General features: G+C 42.2%; 1 protein-coding gene across 1 annotated transcript in view; it reads right to left on the bottom strand.

The window, feature by feature from the left end:
- Positions 1-21,242, bottom strand: part of SYN2 (synapsin II) — a 149,619-nt gene that overhangs the window by 80,115 nt on the left and 48,262 nt on the right. The window contains exons 2-3 of the mRNA XM_033140785.1: positions 2,209-2,266; positions 1,398-1,489 (exon numbers count right to left, since the gene is read on the bottom strand). Of these exons, the coding sequence (XP_032996676.1) occupies positions 1,398-1,489; positions 2,209-2,266 (150 nt within the window). The remainder of the gene's footprint in view (positions 1-1,397; positions 1,490-2,208; positions 2,267-21,242) is intronic.

Below are 21,242 nucleotides of genomic sequence, written 5' to 3'. Positions count from 1 at the left end.
ACATATGAATCAATTCTGAAGCAGAAATCCTTGGGAGTGCAACTGAATTTCAAATAAGCTTTTTTAAAATAAAAAATAAAACCTTTTTCACCCATCATTTTTTAGATATGTTCTGCAATATCTTTATAAATCAATACATTGCTCCTCCCTGATTATATTTAAAGCTCATGCACAGTTTGGTAATTTAATATAACATTTAATCAGCAAAAATATTTGCTAGCTTTTTGAATTACTATGGGCTTGGTCTAACTGTATTACAGGCATAAATAACCCTGATGCAAGGAAAGATTCACACAGGTCATGCCAGAGCCCTAGCTTCCCCATGTCCCATTGCAGCAGAAATGAAAGCACTATTGAGAGCATTGTTCACAGAGGCTCACATGTCACAGAATTGTAGAGCTGGAAGGGACCCTGAGGATCATCTCCCTGCAAAGTAGGAATATGCAGCTGGCCCACATGGGAATTGAACACACAACCTTGGCATTATCAACACCACACTTTAACCAGCTGAACTAACTGCCTTCCAATAATACCTTGGCATCATGATACGTATGCTCCAAGCGGGAAAGGGAAGAATAATGGAAAGAATAAGATTCTGGTATGGGGATCCCTCCAGGAGCAGTGAATCATAGAATCATAAAACTGTAGGGTTGGAAGGGATCCCGAGGGTCTTCTAGTCCAACTCCCTGCAATGAGTCCTTTGTAAGTATTCATCACTGGTGCATCACAGCACCATTTGTTATTTGTGGGGTCCCTTCCCTCTTCTATTTATTTCAAAGGAACAGGGGCAACACCTAATAAACCTTCCTTAGTACAGTATATGACTTTATTATAATGAATCATCAGTTCTGCAAAGACAGGAAGTTTTGAACAGTATTGGAGGTAAGCTTCCACAAATACTAAATCACCTTTAAAGAAACAAGCAACATGAGTCAAATACTCTAACCAAAGAAATAAACAGTTTCAGAAAAAATAGTTTTATACCGGTAATTTGAAAAAATAAATTTCATTGCTATGTCTCATTGCTATTAACTTGCTTTACAAGTTGCAAAGTGATCAAAACAGCTTGGGGGGGGGGTTGCAAAGCTGTTTTATTTATTTATTTATTTATTTATTTATTTATTTATTTATGCCCCCAGGTGAAGCCTTCGGAGGGGTGCTGTTGAGGCTGCCAGCCTGTGTGTGTGTGTGTGTAAGCAAATGCATTGGGAGGCAGGCGGGCCAAACAGGTTTTTTTTGACCCAGGTGGAATAAATCCTAGTTTCGCCTCTAGCTAAATGCTGATCTAATTTAATACTGTAATTTCAAAGAACATTGCTAGTTTTAGCAATATGGTAGTTTTCTACTGCTTTAAGTTAATTTCAGTTTTTATGAGGAAGAAAAAAACACCAACTTACCTAACAACTTTAGTGCCATTTCGGAACGCCTGCATGTCCACAGCATAATTGCCATCAGCATGAGCTATCAAATTGACCTCTGAAAACTGTGCCTGTAAGAAAAGGGGGGGGGGAAGAACCTCCATAATCAATTGTGTCAGATTAGATTCTTCTTCACGTATTTAATTAAGCTGTTACTCTACTAAGGGTTAATGCTCCTAGCTCTATCTTTGTCATCTGAAGGAAGGAAGAGTTTGGACATGTGAAACTTCTCCCTTCATTTAGGAGTGTGCCAGATGAAGTTGCTAGAAGTTGCTACAGGAGTTCTTTTCTTAAGGCATGAGTTAGCAATCCCTGTTTAGAATCCTATCCCACTCCTGGAAATATTTTTCAGATGAAAGCTAGAAACAGTATGCGTCTAGAAAAAACACTATCTTTAAATCTATACAGCTGATCAAATCATTCTGTGGAGGCTCTTCACAAGTGGAATTCCCTACTGAGATGTCCAGCCTCAACACTTTGCAGTTTAGGCAGTTGGTTAGAAGCGCCTTTTCATCAGGTGTTTGAAGGAGAGACCTGATCATATGAATGGATTAGTTGCTGCTGTTGCTATTAGTAAATTGCTGTCTAGTGAACTGTTATGGATTGAGTTGTATATTTTAAGGATTGTGCGATTTTATGGATTTTTTAAAATTCTCATTTGATTTTGTTAAACACCCTGTGATCATGCTAAGGGTGCTATACAAATCATGTAGATAGATAGATAGATAGATAGACAGATAACAAATAAAAAGAAATATGGGGAAATGAAATAAAATTCTTAAATTGATACCTGTTCAACTTTAATGTCATATTCCCCATGGACCTTTTTCCCACGAAAAGATTTGGTCCTGAAAAAGAAAATAACTACAATAAATCTGGTGTAAATATAATGGTATTGGTAGAGTTAAGGCATTACTCTTTGGCAGGCTGGGCAATACACTTTTAACATTATTAAATGTTAAACTTACCTTATTGGAAAGATTATATTTATAGCTGACATTTAAAAAAAATAAAATTTGGTATATATTTCATATATGCACACAGTGAAAGAGTGACACTTAAAAACAATTAGAATCTACTTTATATATTGGCATATGGACTGTATTCCAATTAGGGTGAAATACTCCCCCTCAATTCACCTTTTCTTTGTAAACATCCGCTCGATGAGGCAATTATTAAACAACTGATCTCTGGCATGATTCATGTTTCAACAAATGACTTCAGTTTTGAAAATAAACACCAATACCGAACACTAAATTATGCCATCTGGAGTCTAACAAAATGTTAAACAAAAAAATAAGACCACGAATACTTCCAGTGATTTAAATCCACATAAGCATTAAAAGTAGAAGTAGAAAAGCATTAAAACCTTTCTGAATGTTTTATTTTTAAAATATGTTTTCTCCTCCCTCCAGCACAACTTTATAAGGCATATTCTTGGATTCGCTGATTCAGAGGACTAAACTCTGACTAACATTTGAAGTTTTCCTTTACTGAGAACTTGGGCCCATTCCAAAGTTAAGTGGCGCCTTCAGTGCTTAGAAAAAACATCAACAAGCCTTAATTATTCCCAGCATACTAACTTGGGAGATTTGCAGCAATATTGAAATAGGGTCATTTAATGTCTAAATTACATCCATTCATGAAAAAAGGGAATATTAAACATTTGGAAGCTCCTATAAAAACGCGTTTGGTAATGACTGTGATCAGCCTGTTTAGTTTACAGCTACTATGCAAGGCAAATCAGCAGTGGCCAAGCCATGCACTTTTAAAAGAAGAGCAGCTGCTTGCCAGTTTGAGAAAGGCTAACAAAACAAAGTGCTTCTCATGCAAGTAAAAATAGTTTTATGTTTGTTGGAAATAAAAACGGATGCTTTTTCTCTATGTAGAATTCACTTTCCTACCAGAATGCAATGTACATTAATATCTATAAATAACTTGTGCATGCATTTTAGGAAGGAAGGCTCTGGCCTAGGTCTGCAATTTGGAGATCAAGGTATACAGATTTCTTTGACACTGACAAAGTTAAGAAGGAAATGTCAGCATCGGCTTGTCAATGAGTAAATGCAACATGATTTTGAATTTTAAATCCTTGGGGAAATTTCAACTTTCCAAATCAAAATTGCTTGTGAAATGATACATGTGAGAGAGGAATGGTAGACGTTCCGGTGGCGCTACTTTTTTTTTGGCACCAAGAGATGCAGAGAGTCATGTCATATACTTTCTTCACAATATACTTTCTCCACAATATCCATCTCACCACAGTCCATGCAAGTTAGAAAGCAGGACAGGCATCATTATGTCTATTAAAAATATATAATACATTTCACAGGTCACCAGCATGGTGCTCTTCATCAACATGGTACTCTTGAGGACTTCCTTCAATGCTGCAAAGTTATTGTAGCCTCAGCATACTCAGTGCCTCCTTCATCAGAAGATGAAAAGAGGGGTGCTCTCATACACATCAGATCCAGTAAACCAGATGCTCTTGAAATTGCACATTTCCCCCACCCCACTGGTCCCCCACTCCCAACCATCATATCACAGGGCACATCTTACTCCATTGACTAAACCATAAAAAACCATGGATCTGGAGGTTTCCAGCAAAAATGGTGCAAAAATATGGGCCAGAGACAAAAATTCATACGTATCTTCATGATTTTTACACAGAAGACCGATAGGGACAACTGGATTGCCAGTGGTACATGTGAAAAGGATCTAGGGGTTTTAGTAGACCACAAGATTAAAGTGAGTCAACAGTGTGATACAGCAGCGAAAAAAGCTAATCTAGGCTGTTTCAGCAGAAGTATAGTGTCTCATCCAAGGGAAATAATAGTACCACACCTGGAGTACTGTGTCCACAGTTTAAGGATATTGACAAGCTGGAGCGTGTGCATAGGAGGGCAACCAAGATAAAAAGGGGGGGTCTGGACAGGGGCGTAGCAGGGGGCGGGGGGCAGGCTGCCCCAGGCAGCGCCCTGCTGGGGGTGACACTTCGGGTGGTGGCCCCGCCCCTGGGCTTATTTTTTTTAAAAAAAATAATATTTTTTAAGGCTATTTTCGGTACTGCCGGGGTGGAGCTGCAGGGGCAGCCAGCGATGAGGACCACAGATTCCTCCAACTTGCTCTTATATATAAAGTGGAGTTGCTATGCTGAACCATTTTCCTAATTATAAACTTAAGTAAACCACTCTAGATGTCACTTCTGAACAATTAAAGGTGAATATTGATAAAATGTGTAAAGTTTTCCATTTTTGAATTTAAATAAATGTGGCACATTCTGCTATTCTTTTCAGTTTTTTTCTTTTTTATTTCCCCCCCCCCCAAAAAAGTTTTCTCTTTTCAGTTTTCAAAGCAGGACCATCCTAGTACTCTTTCTGTAGCTACTGGAAACACCTTTTGTCATCAATTCTCTACCAGGAAACACAATTGTTTTAAGAGGCCCGGTAGTGAAATGTTCAGTCAAGGCGAATTAGTTGCACAGTATAAAAACAGCTCGCTTAAGGGAAGACATGTCACCACTGAGAACATTGAGGCTAGTCTTCCAAATGATTCAACTTTGTGGTTTGATTCATCATGGAACCCCACAGTAAAACCTCTGGGTAACACCACATTATTTTGTCTGTTTCCTTAACCAATATTTCCTCATTCTGACTTGAAAGTCAGCCATTCTTTCACAGGGTAAAAACAAAATAAAAAATAAAAAAAATCCTTCCAGTAGCACCTTAGGGACCAACTAAGTTTGTTCTTGGTATGAGCTTTCGTGTGCATGCACACTTCTTCAGGGTAGTAAACTTCAACTTACCCCCACATTTCCACATTACTTTCAGCACTTATTTGGAACTACAGAAATGCTTCCCCCAATTGCTGAGGGGACACATGCAGAAATGTGGTCATGAAAATGGGCTCTGGATGAGTGTGTGGCAACTACCACATCCCCACCTCCACCACCAGCTTATTTTGCCCAAAGCTTTCTGTTGCCCTTTGCCACCTTCACTCAGGCCGTTCCTTTCTGTCTCATTTGACTGTAATGTACCTCTGTGACCAGTTACCAAGATGCCTCATGAAATGTAGGAATACACATGGAAACATGGTATTGGGACGGGTGAATATTTCCACTAAGAATAAATGCTTTACCTTGCTCCGAACCTTGGATTGATGGAGGAGACTGAAAAGAGTGAGCTTGTGTATTTTAGATTAAAGCTGGTTGCTTACCTGATAAGATAATTATGGTGCTGGAGGAGACTCTTGAGAGTCCCATGGACTGCAAGAAGATCAAACCTATCCATTCTCAAAGAAATCAGCCCTGAGTGCTCACTAGAAGGACAGATCCTGAAGTTGAGGCTCCAGTACTTTGGCCACCTCATGAGAAGAGAAGACTCCCTAGAAAAGACCCTGATGTTGGGAAAGATGGAGGGCACAAGGAGAAGGGGACGACAGAGGATGAGATGGTTGGACAGTGTTCTCGAAGCTACTAACATGAGTTTGGCCAAACTGCGAGAGGCAGTGAAGGATAGGCGTGCCTGGCGTGCTCTGGTCCATGGGGTCACGAAGAGTCGGACACGACTGAACGACTGAACAACAACAACTTCTGAGAATGTAGGTCAAGGGCATGTTAGCTGTTTCACCAGCATAGAAGTGATGTAGCTCCATCCCTTTGTTGGAGTTAAAGTAGTTTATAGGATTGCTCTGTCATCCTGGAATCCTGCACTCACTTTACCTGGGAGTAAATTCCACTTAACTAAACAGGTACTTCCTCAGGCTGCCCACGTCTGTGTCCCATTCAGCTGCACTCTCCACACCCAGTTCAGGGTGTATTTCACTTCAAAATACCTTTATTTGCTAGCGAATGCAAAGCAGAAAGAGGATCAATTTAGTGCCTCTTTTAGATGAGTCTGGCTGCAGAAACTATTTCAGAATTCTAACCTATAATTTGTAAAAGTACAAATGGTACTTTTTCTGACTCTGAACCACTTGTTTTTTGCTATACGGGATAGTGCATGTCACAATATTTCCCCCAAGGATATTTTAGTTCACTGGGGAAAGTGCTATTTTTGCAACGTAACATTGGGTACGTTCTAGTTAGTCACTTTAAAGTACTATTTCATTGGGATATATTTAAGCATGTACTTAATAACCTTGTTGAAATAAATGAGGCTTAAGTGTGTGAGATCATAGCATTGCTTCTTTCCTACTAATGTCTCAAATCCGTTCTTCTCAATTATATTTACTACCAGCACATACTGTACACAGTTTGTAGTTACACTTTCCCTAAACGAGACGTGGAGCAATTCTTCTATGGCACAGATGCAGTATGTTACACAGTTAAAGTGCTAAGATCAGGTTACTGCTACATTCAAATGTACCTAAAAGTCCCATGAAAGGTATATCCAGATGTCAGATATAAACTCATTAACATTACTTATTCCTTGGTACAAACTAAGCAGAGCCGAAACTCATACTAGCAGCTCATTTAAGTAGTGTTCCTGCTTGTGGGTGGAGAAAAGGCAGAGGTAGCCACAGTGGCGGGGACCCAGGTGGCGCTGTGGGTTAAACTGCAGAGTCTAGGGCTTGCTGATCAGAAGGTCGGCGGTTCGAATCCCTGCCACGGGGTGAGCTCCCGTTGCTCAGTCCCAGCTCCTGCCCACCTAGCAGTTCGAAAGTACGTCAGAGTGCAAGTAGATAAATAGGGACTACTCCAGTGGGAAGGTAAACGGCATTTCCGTGCGCTGCTCTGGTTTGCCAGAAGCGGCTTTGTCATGCTGGCCACATGACCCGGAAGCTGTCTGCAGACAAAACGCCGGCTCCCTCGGCCTATAGAGCGAGGTGAGCGCCGCAACCCCAGAGTCGGACATGACTGGACCTGATGGTCAGGGGTCCCTTTACCTTTACCTAGCCACAGTGGAATCAAAAGATTTTATCAATAGGAATGTATTTAATGGCACTATGGGTTAAACCACAGAGCATAGGGCTTGCCGATCAGAAGGACGGTTGTTCGAATACCCACGCCGGGGTGAGCTCCCGTTGCTTGGTCCCTGCTCCTGCCAACCTAGCAGTTAGAAAGCATGTCAAAGTGCAAGTAGATAAATAGGTACCGCTCCGTCGGGAAGGTAAACGGCGTTTCTGTGCACTGCTCTGGTTCGCCAGAAGTGGCTTAGTCATGCTGGCCACATGACCTGGAAGCTGTACGCCGGCTCCCTCAGCCAGTAAAGCGAGATGAGCGCCACAACCCCAGAGTCGTCCACAACTGGACCTAATGGTCAGGGCTCCCTTTACCTTTTTACAGCTATTTTCCAGCACATTTGGCCTTGTGAATACCACTGCTGCAATGATATCCCTTTAAAAAAATAATAATCGCCGGACTTCCGGCGGCTGACGCCATTGCGGGTGGTCGTGGGTTGCTTCGGCTGCGAAGCACCCAGTCCATCCCGGGGGTTAGGAGCCCCGCTACCGCAAAGCGGGGCTCCGGTTGGGGTGCGAGAAGAGCCCCAACCGGGATGTAAATTGCGGCGACAGAGCCTGTGATGAGCGTCTAAGTTCTACCTGTCTTTAGTGAGTGAAAAGAACCCAGAGGCGGTGAGTAATGGATTGACTCTTTGTATCTTTGGAACGATCTGGGGGAAAGAAGAAAGGCAGCCCGCCTCCCTCCCTTCGGCAGAGGAAAGGAATTAACCCTTTAAGTGACTGCTGCTACACTAACTGACAGAAAGTATCTGGAAATTGAAAACTGAGACTGTTGAGATTTCCCTTCGGGGGTTAACTGGGGAAAAAATATCTCCATTTGAAGTTTTTGGTCTTTATACTCCGGCATCGGAGAAATGGCGGCAGTTTGGACTTTCGTGGGAAAAAACTGAAACAAAGGAAGGAAGAGACAGGAACTGAAACTTGATACCCACCCTTCCCCCCAAGATGCTGGACTTTGCGCTCGCGCTGATACTGAACTCTCATTTGGAGGATGAGGAAATGCTTACTATCTTTCAACTGGAACTGCTTGGTCGAAAACTGCAAGTCTTGAGTGGAATTGTAAATGGAAAGAACCTACTTTCCACAGAAGAGGCTTTTCAAAAGTTCTACACAATGGAAACAGACTTTCGCAAAGAGCTGGGAGAGGTGCTTGAAGGATGGTCTGAGATGGCTGGGCAACTCCAAATGGAAGGGGGGCCGGTTTCTGGGGGTGGCAGCCCTGGAACGGGGAAATTTACAATATCCAGACCCCGAGGTGGCAGCTCGGGGGCAAGGGACATAGAATTAAGATTTCTACAAGAAGAAGAAGTATGGCACAAAGAAACGGAGAAACCCAGAATGGAGGGGATGAATATCTTTAAGCTCGATGCAAGGTTTGTTGTGAACGCAGCCTGGATCTGTGGACATCCAGAAGAAGATAATTGGAGATCCGGTTCTGGTGAAAGACAGAAAAGGACAATGGACAGAAGGGGAGTGGGTTGAAGTAATAAATGTATAATTTGAATGGTCTGCCACGGTATCCGAAATCGGAGTGTGAAGACTGTTAATTACAAGTTTATTTTAAATAAGTAAGGAGATATTGAATTTTAAGTTAAAAGCAGCAAGATAAAGGATAGAAGAAATAAGTTTAGCTATAAGAATATTTGGTTAAGATTTAGGTTATAATGCAAAGATTAAGACAATTGTGTTTTTTCTTTTTAAGTAAAGTTAAATTTTTTATAGAGAAAAGTTGTTAAGGAAATAGTATATTGATTTAAAACCGAAGGTGCATAGGCGGGGGAAGTCAAGAGTCAAGATTCCGAACTAGAAATTTTTTTATTTTTTTTTTTTGGAAGGTATATAGATAAGAAGAAGAATCCTGACATTATGTGTATTGTATTTGTTTTGTTATCTGTAGGTGTGGGGTTGGGTTTATGTTATATTATGAAAATGTCAATAAATTCTGTTTAAAAAAAATAATAAAAAAATAATAATCGCCACCGCAATTAATGTAAACCTATGTCAGCAATAAATAATTTGGGGGATGCAGCATAACAAAGTCTTCAGGCACAGTAAAGTTATACATGTTAAGGCATTATATTGTACTTTTATGAAATAGGATTAATTTATTGCTATTTCTCTTTGAATATTGGCAGCTAGCCAGAACCACAAAGCATTGCCTTGTTAATGAACCAGATCTAAGTGCTTGTCAGACTGATTCTTGAAAATAAATTAAACCAAGTGGCAAAGCTGATTCTAATGAGATCTAGAGGATCATTTACAATAAGCTATTGGGTTGTAGCACCCAACCAATTGTAATGATTAGTGGCTACTGGCTGTTGACCCTAGACAGATTTGTTGGGTCTCTCTTATAAGAGAAAATACAGGATACAATCCCTATAAACAAATACTTCTTTTTAAAATGGCAATTGACAAAGCACAGCTCCAATGCCCACATAATTACAGCGGGACTTCCATGGAATTAACACAAATCAAATTATCTATGAGAACATTCCATTCTTCTGCCCCCAGAATAAGAACATGTCATCATTCTGTTACCATAATATTATTTCTAAGTACCATAACTGGAAATAATTCATATTTCCCAGCTCAGTGTATTTAATGACATGGATCACATGTTAAATATTTTCAAGAAGTGCATACATTTCAAATTTCTTATTGCCACCTGCAGGATATTCAAGATTTAGTGCAATGCACTAAAACTTTTAGTATAGATTCTAACATTTTAAAATTGATACTTAGCCCGGTTTTCACATTGTAACCTTTTTTTTTTTTTTTTTAAGGAGCACTATGCTCTTCTCAGCTCTTGGTATTTCACTTCTGTTCTCTGTGGCATTTTCCAAAAACACCCAAATTAGAAGCACCTGGCTACCCATTTCTGCTGCCCTCTTGTGTAGAAAAAAGTGGATTCCAAAATATTCTGATACTACTGGTGAAATAAACAATTTATGGTGGATAGTAATAATCATTTAGCAAAGTAGCGTTCACTGGAGTTCAAGAAACCCAAACTATTGTTAAAGATTCCAGCACAGCTTCACAAGTGCAATCCTATGCATATCTACTCATAACCGTGGTCGTTATATATATTGCTCGTCCTCCGCCAGAAGGTCCCAGGGTGGGTTACAACTTACACCAACTTATAGTTCAGTATTAAAAACAGTTAAAACAAATTAGTCACAGGAATAGGGTGGGACAATATGTATAGGACTGCAACCCTGGAAGCATTACAGAATAGATCAAATGTACCATATTTTCCGGCATATAAGACGACTGGGTGTATAAGACGACCCCCAACCTTTCCAGTTCAAATATAGAGTTTGAGATATACTTGACCGCAGATTCTCCACCCGGCGTATAAGACGACCCCCAACTTTTGAGAAGATTTTCCTGGATTAAAAAGTAGTTTTATATGCCAGAATATACAGTAAATGCTTTTTTTCAGTAAAACTTAAGTACAGCCACATTTACCATTTGCCCTGCTCTTTCCAGGCACAAGTATGCACTTTAACACTTCATATCCAAGCATTGTAGTTTTTGTTTGTCTGTTTGTTTTTTGCCCTGAGGTTTTCTGGCAAAAACCCGCTCTTAAAAGCTGAATCAGAGCAAAAGTCAATTTGGGTTTTCCACAGCTGTTAACAGTAATTTGCATCAGCGGTGTCAGAATATTTTGGGATGAAACATCCATGTAAATGTTATATATGTTACTTAAGGTTTTTTTTAAAAAAAGAAATATCTTGAATATTATTAAATATTTCTTCCTAAGTAACAAATGTTCTACAGACTATGTCTCTAGCTTCACAGTGTCTGGTCAGCAAAGCATTCGGGAGCAAGCCCTGATCCTTCAAGAGGCACTAATAATAATAATAATAATAATAATAATAATTTTATTTATACCCCACCCATCTGGCTGGGTTTCCCCAGTCACTCTGCATTGCTTGCAGCATATATAAAGCATAGCAAAATATCAAACATTAAAAACTTCCCGATACAGGGCTGCCTTTAGGAACGGAACTCCTTTAGCAACGGAATCCTGGTTCAGCTTTCCCAAGACCCATTTACTAGGCCAATCCAATCCAGTCCATTCTGCTCCTAGGCACTGGTTTGAAACTTCTGCTGCATTGTCCGCATCAGAAGAGGAGAGACAAGCCCTATAGGGCATTCTTTTTACCCCCATGAAAGCAAAATTGCAAGTGGAGCTTATGGGTCTTTGTGAGGTCAAGGGAAGAATCCTCCATTAAGAGAAATGTCTACTTGTGGGGGCTTCTTGTGCATAGCTGTCAACTTTCCCCCCTTTTTAAGGGAAATTCCCTTATTCCAAATAGGATTCCTCGCAAGAAAAGGGAAAAGTTGACAGCTATGTAATCCTGTGCAATTTACAACCCTGACTGTGCAGGGTTCTTAATCATAGGGGAATGGGAGTCTTCATAAGTAGAGGAGGCTATCTGCTTCAGAACTTTGCCCTCAAACTGGGGGAGTTGTAGACTGGGTAAAACTTATGTACTGGAGGGGGTGGGGAAGAGCAGAGTGCCTGTGCATGTTTACTTATATGTGAAAAAGCAGAGACTGAATTGGGCCACAGAGTTAGATATCATTTACATATTGATGATACTCAATCTTAAATCCCTGAATGACCTCATCAGGAAGTTTCTCTCTCCCTCCCTCCCTCCCTCACACATGGGGGGGGGGGGAGAGAGAGATAGAGATAGAGAACACTTTGGTGAAAGACTAGAACCCTGAGGGAGGGGGTCAAAGAAGAACAATTCAGCAAATTCAGCAGCACCTTCTGGAATGTGTTAGTCAGAGAGGACTAGAACCACTGCAAGGCAATGCCTGCAATTTCCATCCCAGAGAGATGCCCCATTTCAGACCCTCCAGGCATCCCTATTTTCCAGGGACAGTCCCGGATTTACAGACAAAGTCCCGGTTTCTAATCTGATCCTGCAATGTCCCGCTTTTCCTTAGAACGTCCCTATTTTCATCAGAGAAATGTTGGAGTGTATGGAGTGATATGACCCCCGAGCCAAGGAGATAAGTAACTATGCAACCTTTAAAAGACATCTGAAGGCAGCCCAGTATGGGGAGGTTTTTTTTTTAGGAAAAAAATGTTCAATGTTTTATTATGATTTTATATATGTTGCAAGCCACCCAATAATAAAATTATTATTGTTATGGAATAGGACATCCCTATTTTCATCGGAGAAATGTTAGAGGTATGACATTTTATCAATGGGATAAAAATGAGCCAAGAAGTCAAGCAGAACCATGCAACTCATACTGCATTGCTTTGAAGACAACTGCTGATACTAAAATGCACAATATCTACACAATTTATTGTAAAAGCATTAAAATAATGATAATGTCGCTATGCCTCCCCATCCAACTTTTCAGTGACAAAAATCTTTTCATATGTGTGTGCATTCCGCCATTTATGTCTATACATATATGCCAATAATTATTTGGAAAATGCTGCTAATCCCCACCCACAAGTAGCCCATGCTAAGGTAACAATTCAGATAATCCACTGACCCAATATAAAATTCAAAAGCAACAACAGTCTTATTGAAGCCTGTAATAGTAAAGTTAAAATACAGCAGATTATGATTAACCACTGCCACCTGCTGGCTATTTGTTTTTTACAAGTAGTCTTCATTGCAACAGAACACTCCTTCCTTCTCAAAATCAACACCAAATACTGTACCTCTCCGAGAAAACAATTGATACATGTTGGGTAACACATGTGCTACCACTCTGCACTTTTATTAACCCCCCTTAAATCTTAAAGAATTATCAGAACAGTCCTGATTATTCTACTACCTCTAGTATAATCCCCTCTGATCCTAAATACATTGTGTGTAAAAACAGTCCCATTTGTAAGGGAAGGAGAGCAGAAGGCCAGGGGAGACTGCTTACAGCTTTCATTGCACAACTGCCTTGCAAAGTAGGCCAGTCACATTCCAAACTATCCAGTAATCACTACCACCACCCTCCTCTTCTTACTACCTACACCCCAAGGCAGGATAGAATTCTGGGGCTCTCAAGCAAATAGTCACAGTCCCTGTTTGACTCTGAGCTTCACTCTCCCCAGTGTCAAAGGAACTTAATTTTTTTCTGCCAATATCCCTCTCAGTTTACAAGGGGAGCAGAGCCACACCAAGCTCCCTGTCTCTCCCAGAGCAGCCTGCTTTTCTCCTATACTTCCGTAGTATGAACCAAGCAGCTTAGGTTCATTTTAAAACACACACATCTAGAACAGAATTTCAGGGGGTGGGGGAATTGGCAAAAGTCAACCCATACCCCACCCTTTTAAAGTTTCATAACTATCAGTTTCAAAATGGGGTTGCAGTGGGCACACGGAACGAATTGTGTGCTAGCCTACTTTAGACAGCATTTCACAGTTTGGAGAGACATAATAATTGTAAGTTAAGAAAGAAGCCTAATAGGATAAAACAATAAAATGGAAATGATCTTATTTAGGCTGAAGCTTGTTTCATGTGTTTGTGAATGTGTGCCGGTATGGTCTTCAGATATAATCAATGTTTCAAGCACATTTAGAAGTATCAACATAGATATTAACAGCCTTAACTTTGCAAGAATGGGGCGGGTGATTGAATTCATGTAGTAGAGCAGTGAAGGAAGTTATGGAGAGGATTACCACTGCTGCTGGTGGTGCTGCTGCTGCCCAGGAGGACTCCCGTGCGTGAGTGCCTGAGGGCCCCGTTCCTGCCACTCACCACCTGGCCCAGGGCAGGACCTGACAGGCCTCATAAGGACTGTTCCCACTGCTGCTGCTGCTGCTGGTACTACCCAGAACAGTGCAGAGTTCTCTTTAAAATGTTTTAAAATGTTTTTTTTTTAAAAAAATATTTTCACCTTTTAAAATTATTTTTGCTGTAGGGGTGGAATGGATGTTTAGTTGGGTTTGGGAATTTGTTTAATTTTGGTTTGTTTGGAATTTTTACAGTTTTGGGTTTGTATTGTTTTATTGTGTTTCGTTTTCTGTTTTTATATAGGTTTTATTTTGTTCTTGAGGGGAGGGGTCAGGGCTGCCAGCCAACAAAATGGCTGAGGGAGGTTCCGCGGGGGAGGGGGGGATGAACTGGGACAACCAATCTCAGTGATCCCAGGCAGCAGGAGGAGTTACGCTAAGACCAGACCATGTCATTACCGAGGAGGCTGGTTTAGTCGTTGTTTGAGGACTATCCCTGCTTCCCGGTCTCGTCCTGGCCGGACGAATACTGGAATCAGCAAGGGATACCCACATGACCTGAAGGTGCTGCTGTGCAATGCCAGGTCAATGATGAATAAGACCACTGCCATACACAACCTGATTGTGGATGGAGAATTTGACCTGGCATGTGTAACAGAGACTTGGTTGGATGAAGCAGATGGGCCTGTCCTTGCCGCTGCTTGTCCACCAGGTTTCTCTTATGCACAGCAACCCAGGCCTTGTGGGTGGGGAGGGGGGGTTGCAGTGATTTTTAGGAAGTCATTAGTTTGCACCAGGCGTCCAATTGGGAAGACCTGGTTCTCTGAGTGCATGTTCTGGAAGTTGGGCAATAGGGGCAGTACAGGATTCCTCTCGGTGTACCAACCTCCTTGTTGCACCAAGGATTCCCTGCCCGAGGTGCTTCAGGTCGTGGTGGATGTTCTCCTGGAGACACCTAGTTTGGTCGTCCTAGGGGATTTTAACATCCATGCTGACACAACCTTACAAAGGGCCGCTCGGGGCTTCGTGGAAAGCATGGCCTTCATGGCGCTGTCCCTGAATAAGTCTGGCCCAACTCATAGCCGAAGGCATGCCTTAGACCTGGTATTCACCTCTATGGATGCTGGTGATCTGACATTAAATAAAAGCGAAACTAAAGAAGTGCCATGGTCAGATCATTTCCTGGTGCAACTGGACTTCTCCGCGACCCTTCCCCTCTGCAGGGAAGTGGGACCAATTCGGATGGTCCACGCCCACCATTAAATGGATCCAAATGGTTTCCAGAGAGTGGTAGGGGATGCTTTATCCCATGTTGATGACCTTTCAGCTGATTCCCTGGTGACCCGCTGCAATGTGGAGTTAACCAGGGCTATTGACGGTTTGGCTCCAAAGCGCCCTCTCCGATTGCATGGAGCCCGGACAGCCCCGTGGTTTTCCCCAGATCTGAGGGCAATGAAACAATCGCTGAGACGGCTAGAGCGCCGGTGGCGGATAACTCATTCTGAAACTGACCAGACACGGGCTAGAGCTCAATGTCGAGCCTACCAAGTGGCGGAAGCGACGGCGAAGAAGACTTTCTTCACCGCCTCTATTGTATCTGCAGAAAACAGCAGCAGGAGACTTTTTCAGGTGGTTCGCAATCTAGCGGAACCACCTGCTTCATCAGGGCCCACTACAGGCCACATGATCTCCTGCAATGATTTTGCAAAGTTTTTTGCAGATAAAGTTGCTCAGATTCGGGAAGAGGTAGACTAGAGTCCTGTCTAGTCTAGTTGTGTGGGATCAATTCCAATATGTTACCTCCGATGATGTGGACAGGCTTCTTGGACGAGTGAAACCAACCACCTGTCTCCTTGATCCTTGCCCATCCTGGCTTATAAAAGCTAGCCGGGAAGGGCTTGGTGATGGGTTTTGCAGGCTCCCACAAATGCTTCTCTTTGTGTGGGAGCCTTCCCAGACCCGCTAAAAGAGGCGGTTATTAAGCCACTTCTTAAAAAAACATCTTTAGATATGGACAATATGGCCAACTATCGCCCAGTCTCAAATCTTCCATTCTTGGGCAAGGTGATTGAGCGAGTGGTTGCTGAACAACTCAAGGCATGCCTGGAAGAAGCGGGCCATTTGGATCCCTTCCAGTTGGGATTCAGACCTCATCATGGGACTGAAACTGCCTTGGTTGCACTGGTCAATGATCTCTGGCAGGCTAGGGACAAAGGTGAGAGCTGTTTCCTAGTTCTGCTGGATCTCTCAGCGGCTTTTGACACCATCGACCATAACATCCTTCTGGACCGTCTAGAGCGTTTGGGAGCTGAGGGCACTGTTATACGGTGGTTCCGCTCCTTCCTCCTATGCCGTGTTCAGAAAGTGGTGGTGGGGGATGAGTGTTCAGACCCCTGGGTTCTCACTTGTGGGGTACTTCAGGGTTCTGTCCTCTCCCCCATGCTTTTCAACATCTACATGCAGCCACTGGGAGAGATCATCAGGGGGTTTGGGTTCATCAGTATGCGGATGATACCCAGCTCTACCTCTCTTTCAAATCAGAACCAGTGAAGGTGGTGAAGGTCCTGTGTAAGTGTCTGGAGGTGGTTGGAGGATGGGTGGTGGCTAACAGATTGAGGTTGAATCCTGACAAGACAGAAGTACAGTTTTGGGGGGGACAGGAGGCGGGCAGGTGTGGAGAACTCCCTGGTTCTGAATGGGGTAACTGTGCCCCTGAAGGACCAGGTGCACAGCCTGGGAGTCATTTTGGACTCACAGCTATCCATGGAGGCGCAGGTTAATTCTGTATCCAGGGAAGCTGTCTACCAGCTCCATCTGGTACACAGGCTGAGACCCTACCTGCCCGCGGACTGTCTCGCCAGAGTGGTGCATGCTCTAGTTATCTCTCGCTTGGATTACTACAATGCGCTCTATGTGGGGCTACCTTTGAATGTGACCTGGAAACTGCAACTAATCCAGAATGCGGCAGCTAGACTGGTGACTGGGAGCAGCCACCAAGACCACATAACACCGGTCCTGAGAGAGCTCCATTGGTTCCCAGTACGTTTCCGAGCACGATTCAAAGTGTTGGTGCTGACAAGCCCTAAACGGCCTTGGTCCAGTATACCTGAAGGAGTGTCTCCACCCCCATCGTTCTGCCAGGACACTGAGATCCAGTGCCGAGGGCCTTCTGGCGGTTCCCTCACTATGGAAAGCCAAGTTACAGGGAACCAGGCAGAGGGCCTTCTCAGTAGTGGCACCCGCCCTGTGGAACGCCCTCCCACCAGATGTTTTTCTCTTTGACAACTACCAGGTGTTTAGAAGACATCTGAAGGCAGCCCTGTTTAGGGAGGCTTTTAATGTTTAGCAGATTATTGCATTTTAATGTTCTGTTGGAAGCCACCCAACTATTTGCTATTTCTTTAGAAACGCAGGCATATGATATTGGTATCTGAAGAAGTGTGCATGCACACGAAAGCTCATACCAAGAATAAACTTAGTTGGTCTTTAAGGTGCTACTGAAATTTTTTATTATTATTATTTTGTTTCGAATATGGTATCATGTTCAGCTTTTTAGTTTTTGTATTTTCTAAAACTGGGGGTCATGTTTGATGATAAGATTTAAGAAATATGGTAAAAACACGCATTGCAAGTTCAGGAACTGAAGCTCATTCAATATAAAAAGCTGAAGCCAATGATTTGTATGACTCAGTTTAAATCTCACAATACTAAGAGAGAGACCCTACCTTCCAACTCGAATTTTGAACTATTTAGGGCTTTGAAAACAGCCACTGAATTTTCTTGTCACCATAGTGAAAATGACCTTTATGCAATTTAATGGTTCTATCTTTCATTCAATAGCAACCATGCTCTTAATTAGAAAGAACTCATGATAGGAGGCCATCTAGGAACCCACAGTGCGACTTTTTTCTTTAAAAATATCTATAACAGGCTGAACATCAAGGACAGTATTGTGAAAGGTGAGCGTAATTTAAATGGAAGCAGATAAAAAGGATTTAAAATACTGCCAATTAAGTTCAACAGATAAGACATAAAAGAGATACTCTGTCTGAAAGCCACAATAAACACACTTCATAAGTGATATCTATCCTATTTCTCAGTATTCTTAATTGTCTGGGTCTCTGTCTAGCTTTCACATTCAAACTGAATAAAGGGCAAGTTATTTAAGAGACAAGCTGACATACAGTGGCAGAAACAAGAACATTTCATCCAGCATATACTTCTCCAAATGGAATGCAGAAAAGTGTTTTACAATAAAATTGTAACTATGCCTACACATATAGATACAGTACATCACCTAAACAAAAAACGTACAAATACAGCCTACTGTGATCTCAGTCTCCTTTTGAAAGAGGCTATTTTCAAATCTTACTAAATATGTCAAACTTTTTCTTAAACTGCTTCTTTAATAAAACATCTTTAGACCTGGCCAATATGGCCAACTATCACCCAGTCTCAAATCTTCCATTCTTGGGCAAGGTGATTGAGAGGGTGATTGCTGAACAACTCCAAGCACGCCTAGAAGATGCGGACCATTTGGATCCCTTCCAATAGGGATTCAGGCCTCATCATGGGACTGGAACTGCATTGATTGTGCTGGTCGATTATCTCTGGTGGGCTAGGGACAAAGGTGAAAGCTGTTTCCTAATTCTGCTGGATCTCAGCGGCCTTTGATGCAATCAACAATAACATCTTTCTGGACCATCTAGGGGGGCTGGGAGCACTGTTATACAGTGGTTCCACTCCTTCCTCCTGGGCTGTGTCCAGAAAGTGGTGTTGGGGGATGAGTGACCCCTGGGCTCTCACTTGTGGGGTGCCTCAGGTTTCTGTCCTCTCCCCCATGCTTTTTAACATCTACATGAAGCCGCTGGGAGAGATCATCAGGAGGTATGGGCTGGGTGATACCTAGCTCTACCTCTCTTTCAAATCAGAACCAGTGAAGGAAGTGAAGGTCCTGTGTGACTGCCTGGAGGTGGTTGGAGGATGGATGGCGGCTAATGGATTGAGGTTGAATCCTGACAAGACAGAAGTACTGTTTTCGGGGGACAGGGGGTGGGCGGGGGTGGGGGACTCCCTGGTCCTGAATGGGGCAACTGTACCCCTGAAGGAGCAGGTGTACAGCCTGGGAGTCATTTTGGACTCACAGCTGTCCATGGAGGCACAGGTTAATTCTGTGTCCAGGGCAGCTGTCTACCAGCTCCATCTGGTACACAGGCTGAGATCCTACCTGCCCGCAGACTGTTTCGCCAGTGGTGCATGCTCTACGTGGGCCTACCTTTGAAGGTGACCCAGAAACTACAACTAATCCAGATTGCGGCAGCTAGACTGGTGACTGGGAGCGACTGCTGAGACCATATAACACCGGTCTTGAAAGACCTACATTGGCTCCTAGTACGTTTCCATGCACAATTGAAAGTGTTGGTGCTCACCTTTAAAGCCTTAAACGACCTCAGCCCAGTATACCCGAAAAAGCATCTCCACCTCCATTGTTCAACCCGGATACTGAGGTCCAGTGCAGAGGGCCTTCTGGCGGTTCCCTCACTCCGAGAAGCGAAGTTACAGGGAACCAGGCAGAGGGCCTTCTTGGTAGTGCCCCCCCCCCCTGTGGAACACCCTCCCATCAAATGTTAAAGAAATAAATAACTATCTGACGTTTGGAAGACATCTGAAGGGAAGTTTTTAATGACTGATGTTTTAATGTATTTTTAATCTTTTGTTGGAAGCCACCCAGAGTGGCTTGGAAAACCGAGCCAGATGGGCAGGGTATAAATAGTACATCATCATCATCATCATCATCATCATCATTATTATTATTATTATTATTATTACAGTTCAAAGCCACCTGGATGTTTGCCTTATGCATTCAAAAATGTATTTGATGATCCAACCGTTTTAACTGAGGCTGTAGAAGCTCTGGGTGGCTCTCTTGTTCCTTAATCATACAACACCACACAGTAATAACCCTCAGAGCCAGAATATTTTGATGTGTTAACGGAACTGAACCACGAAGGGGGGGGGGATCAATTACAGAAGCAATGACTTCCAAGCCATGATTATGGTGTGTCTGTTCACACAAGGCACATACTGTACAAGCTCACTGATATCCTTCCAGGGGGCTCTGTAGACAGTCAAGGGGACACCACAAATATTTATTTTCAGCAATGTAAATATCAGCATTCCAAAGAAGCTGAAGTAGTATGAAAAGAGCAACATTTACTTCTGGTTTTGATGTTTATACGATCAATAATTCTGCCAAAGTACCAAACAAAGGGCAATAATTTATGCTCATAAAGACATAAACATACTAGCCTGTAATATTTATACCACTCATGCTGCTATTCTTAAGTGATAAAAACTTTATCAGCATAGGTTCAAACTGTAAAAAAAAAACCTGTTAAAAAACAACTTAGAAATTGTTTCCAGACCATTCCAGCCCAGCATAAACCCTAACCAAACCAAGACTATGTCAAATTCTTTTATGAAAAGACAAGATACAAAGTGCTGCAAAGGTCAAGCTCTAACTCCTCTGCTGGAGCATAAAGATAACAGCGTTTTCTGGAAACACCCGAGCGCTAGCCTGAGCCATACAACTCTCCATGTCATATTTAAGCTAAGCTGCTTTGATGGTCTTGACCTTTCTACAACGCACATTCAGTAGCTTTCTTAGGAAGTTTTAAAAATAATAAAAATAAAAGACTACATTTTGATTTACGAAATAAAAATACAAACCTCAAGGATTCGCTGCTAATATAGCTAACATGGGGGGGGGGGGGAAGCACTTTGGAATAACTTGTCTTTTTAGTCCACCATTTCTCTGTTCAGTTCATAACTAAGAAGGCCCCATCCTCTATCCCCTCATAGCCCCAACCCCAGTCCTGCATTCCCTCTGTTGCTGCTGCCACGGAAGGCTCTACTGCTTTATCATATTTACAGCACTGTTGAGTGTTAATTAATTAGTAGTGCCTCCCCCCCTTTTTGTTAGCTGTAACACATTGCCAAATTTATTAGAATTATTCACAGAGCCTTATTTTAATTGCATATTACGAATATTTGTATTTTAATTTTAATTTGCTTTATCAAATATTTTGATTACAGATGTTTAAATTTTAATGCTACTGTAATTTGTTTTTATACTTAACACATATTTTTTGCAT

Source organism: Lacerta agilis, chromosome 2 (assembly GCF_009819535.1).
Source record: "Lacerta agilis isolate rLacAgi1 chromosome 2, rLacAgi1.pri, whole genome shotgun sequence".
Classification (NCBI taxonomy): domain Eukaryota; kingdom Metazoa; phylum Chordata; class Lepidosauria; order Squamata; family Lacertidae; genus Lacerta; species Lacerta agilis.
The sequence above is the reverse complement of the archived record's forward strand: the minus strand, read 5'-3'. Positions and strand labels throughout refer to the sequence as shown.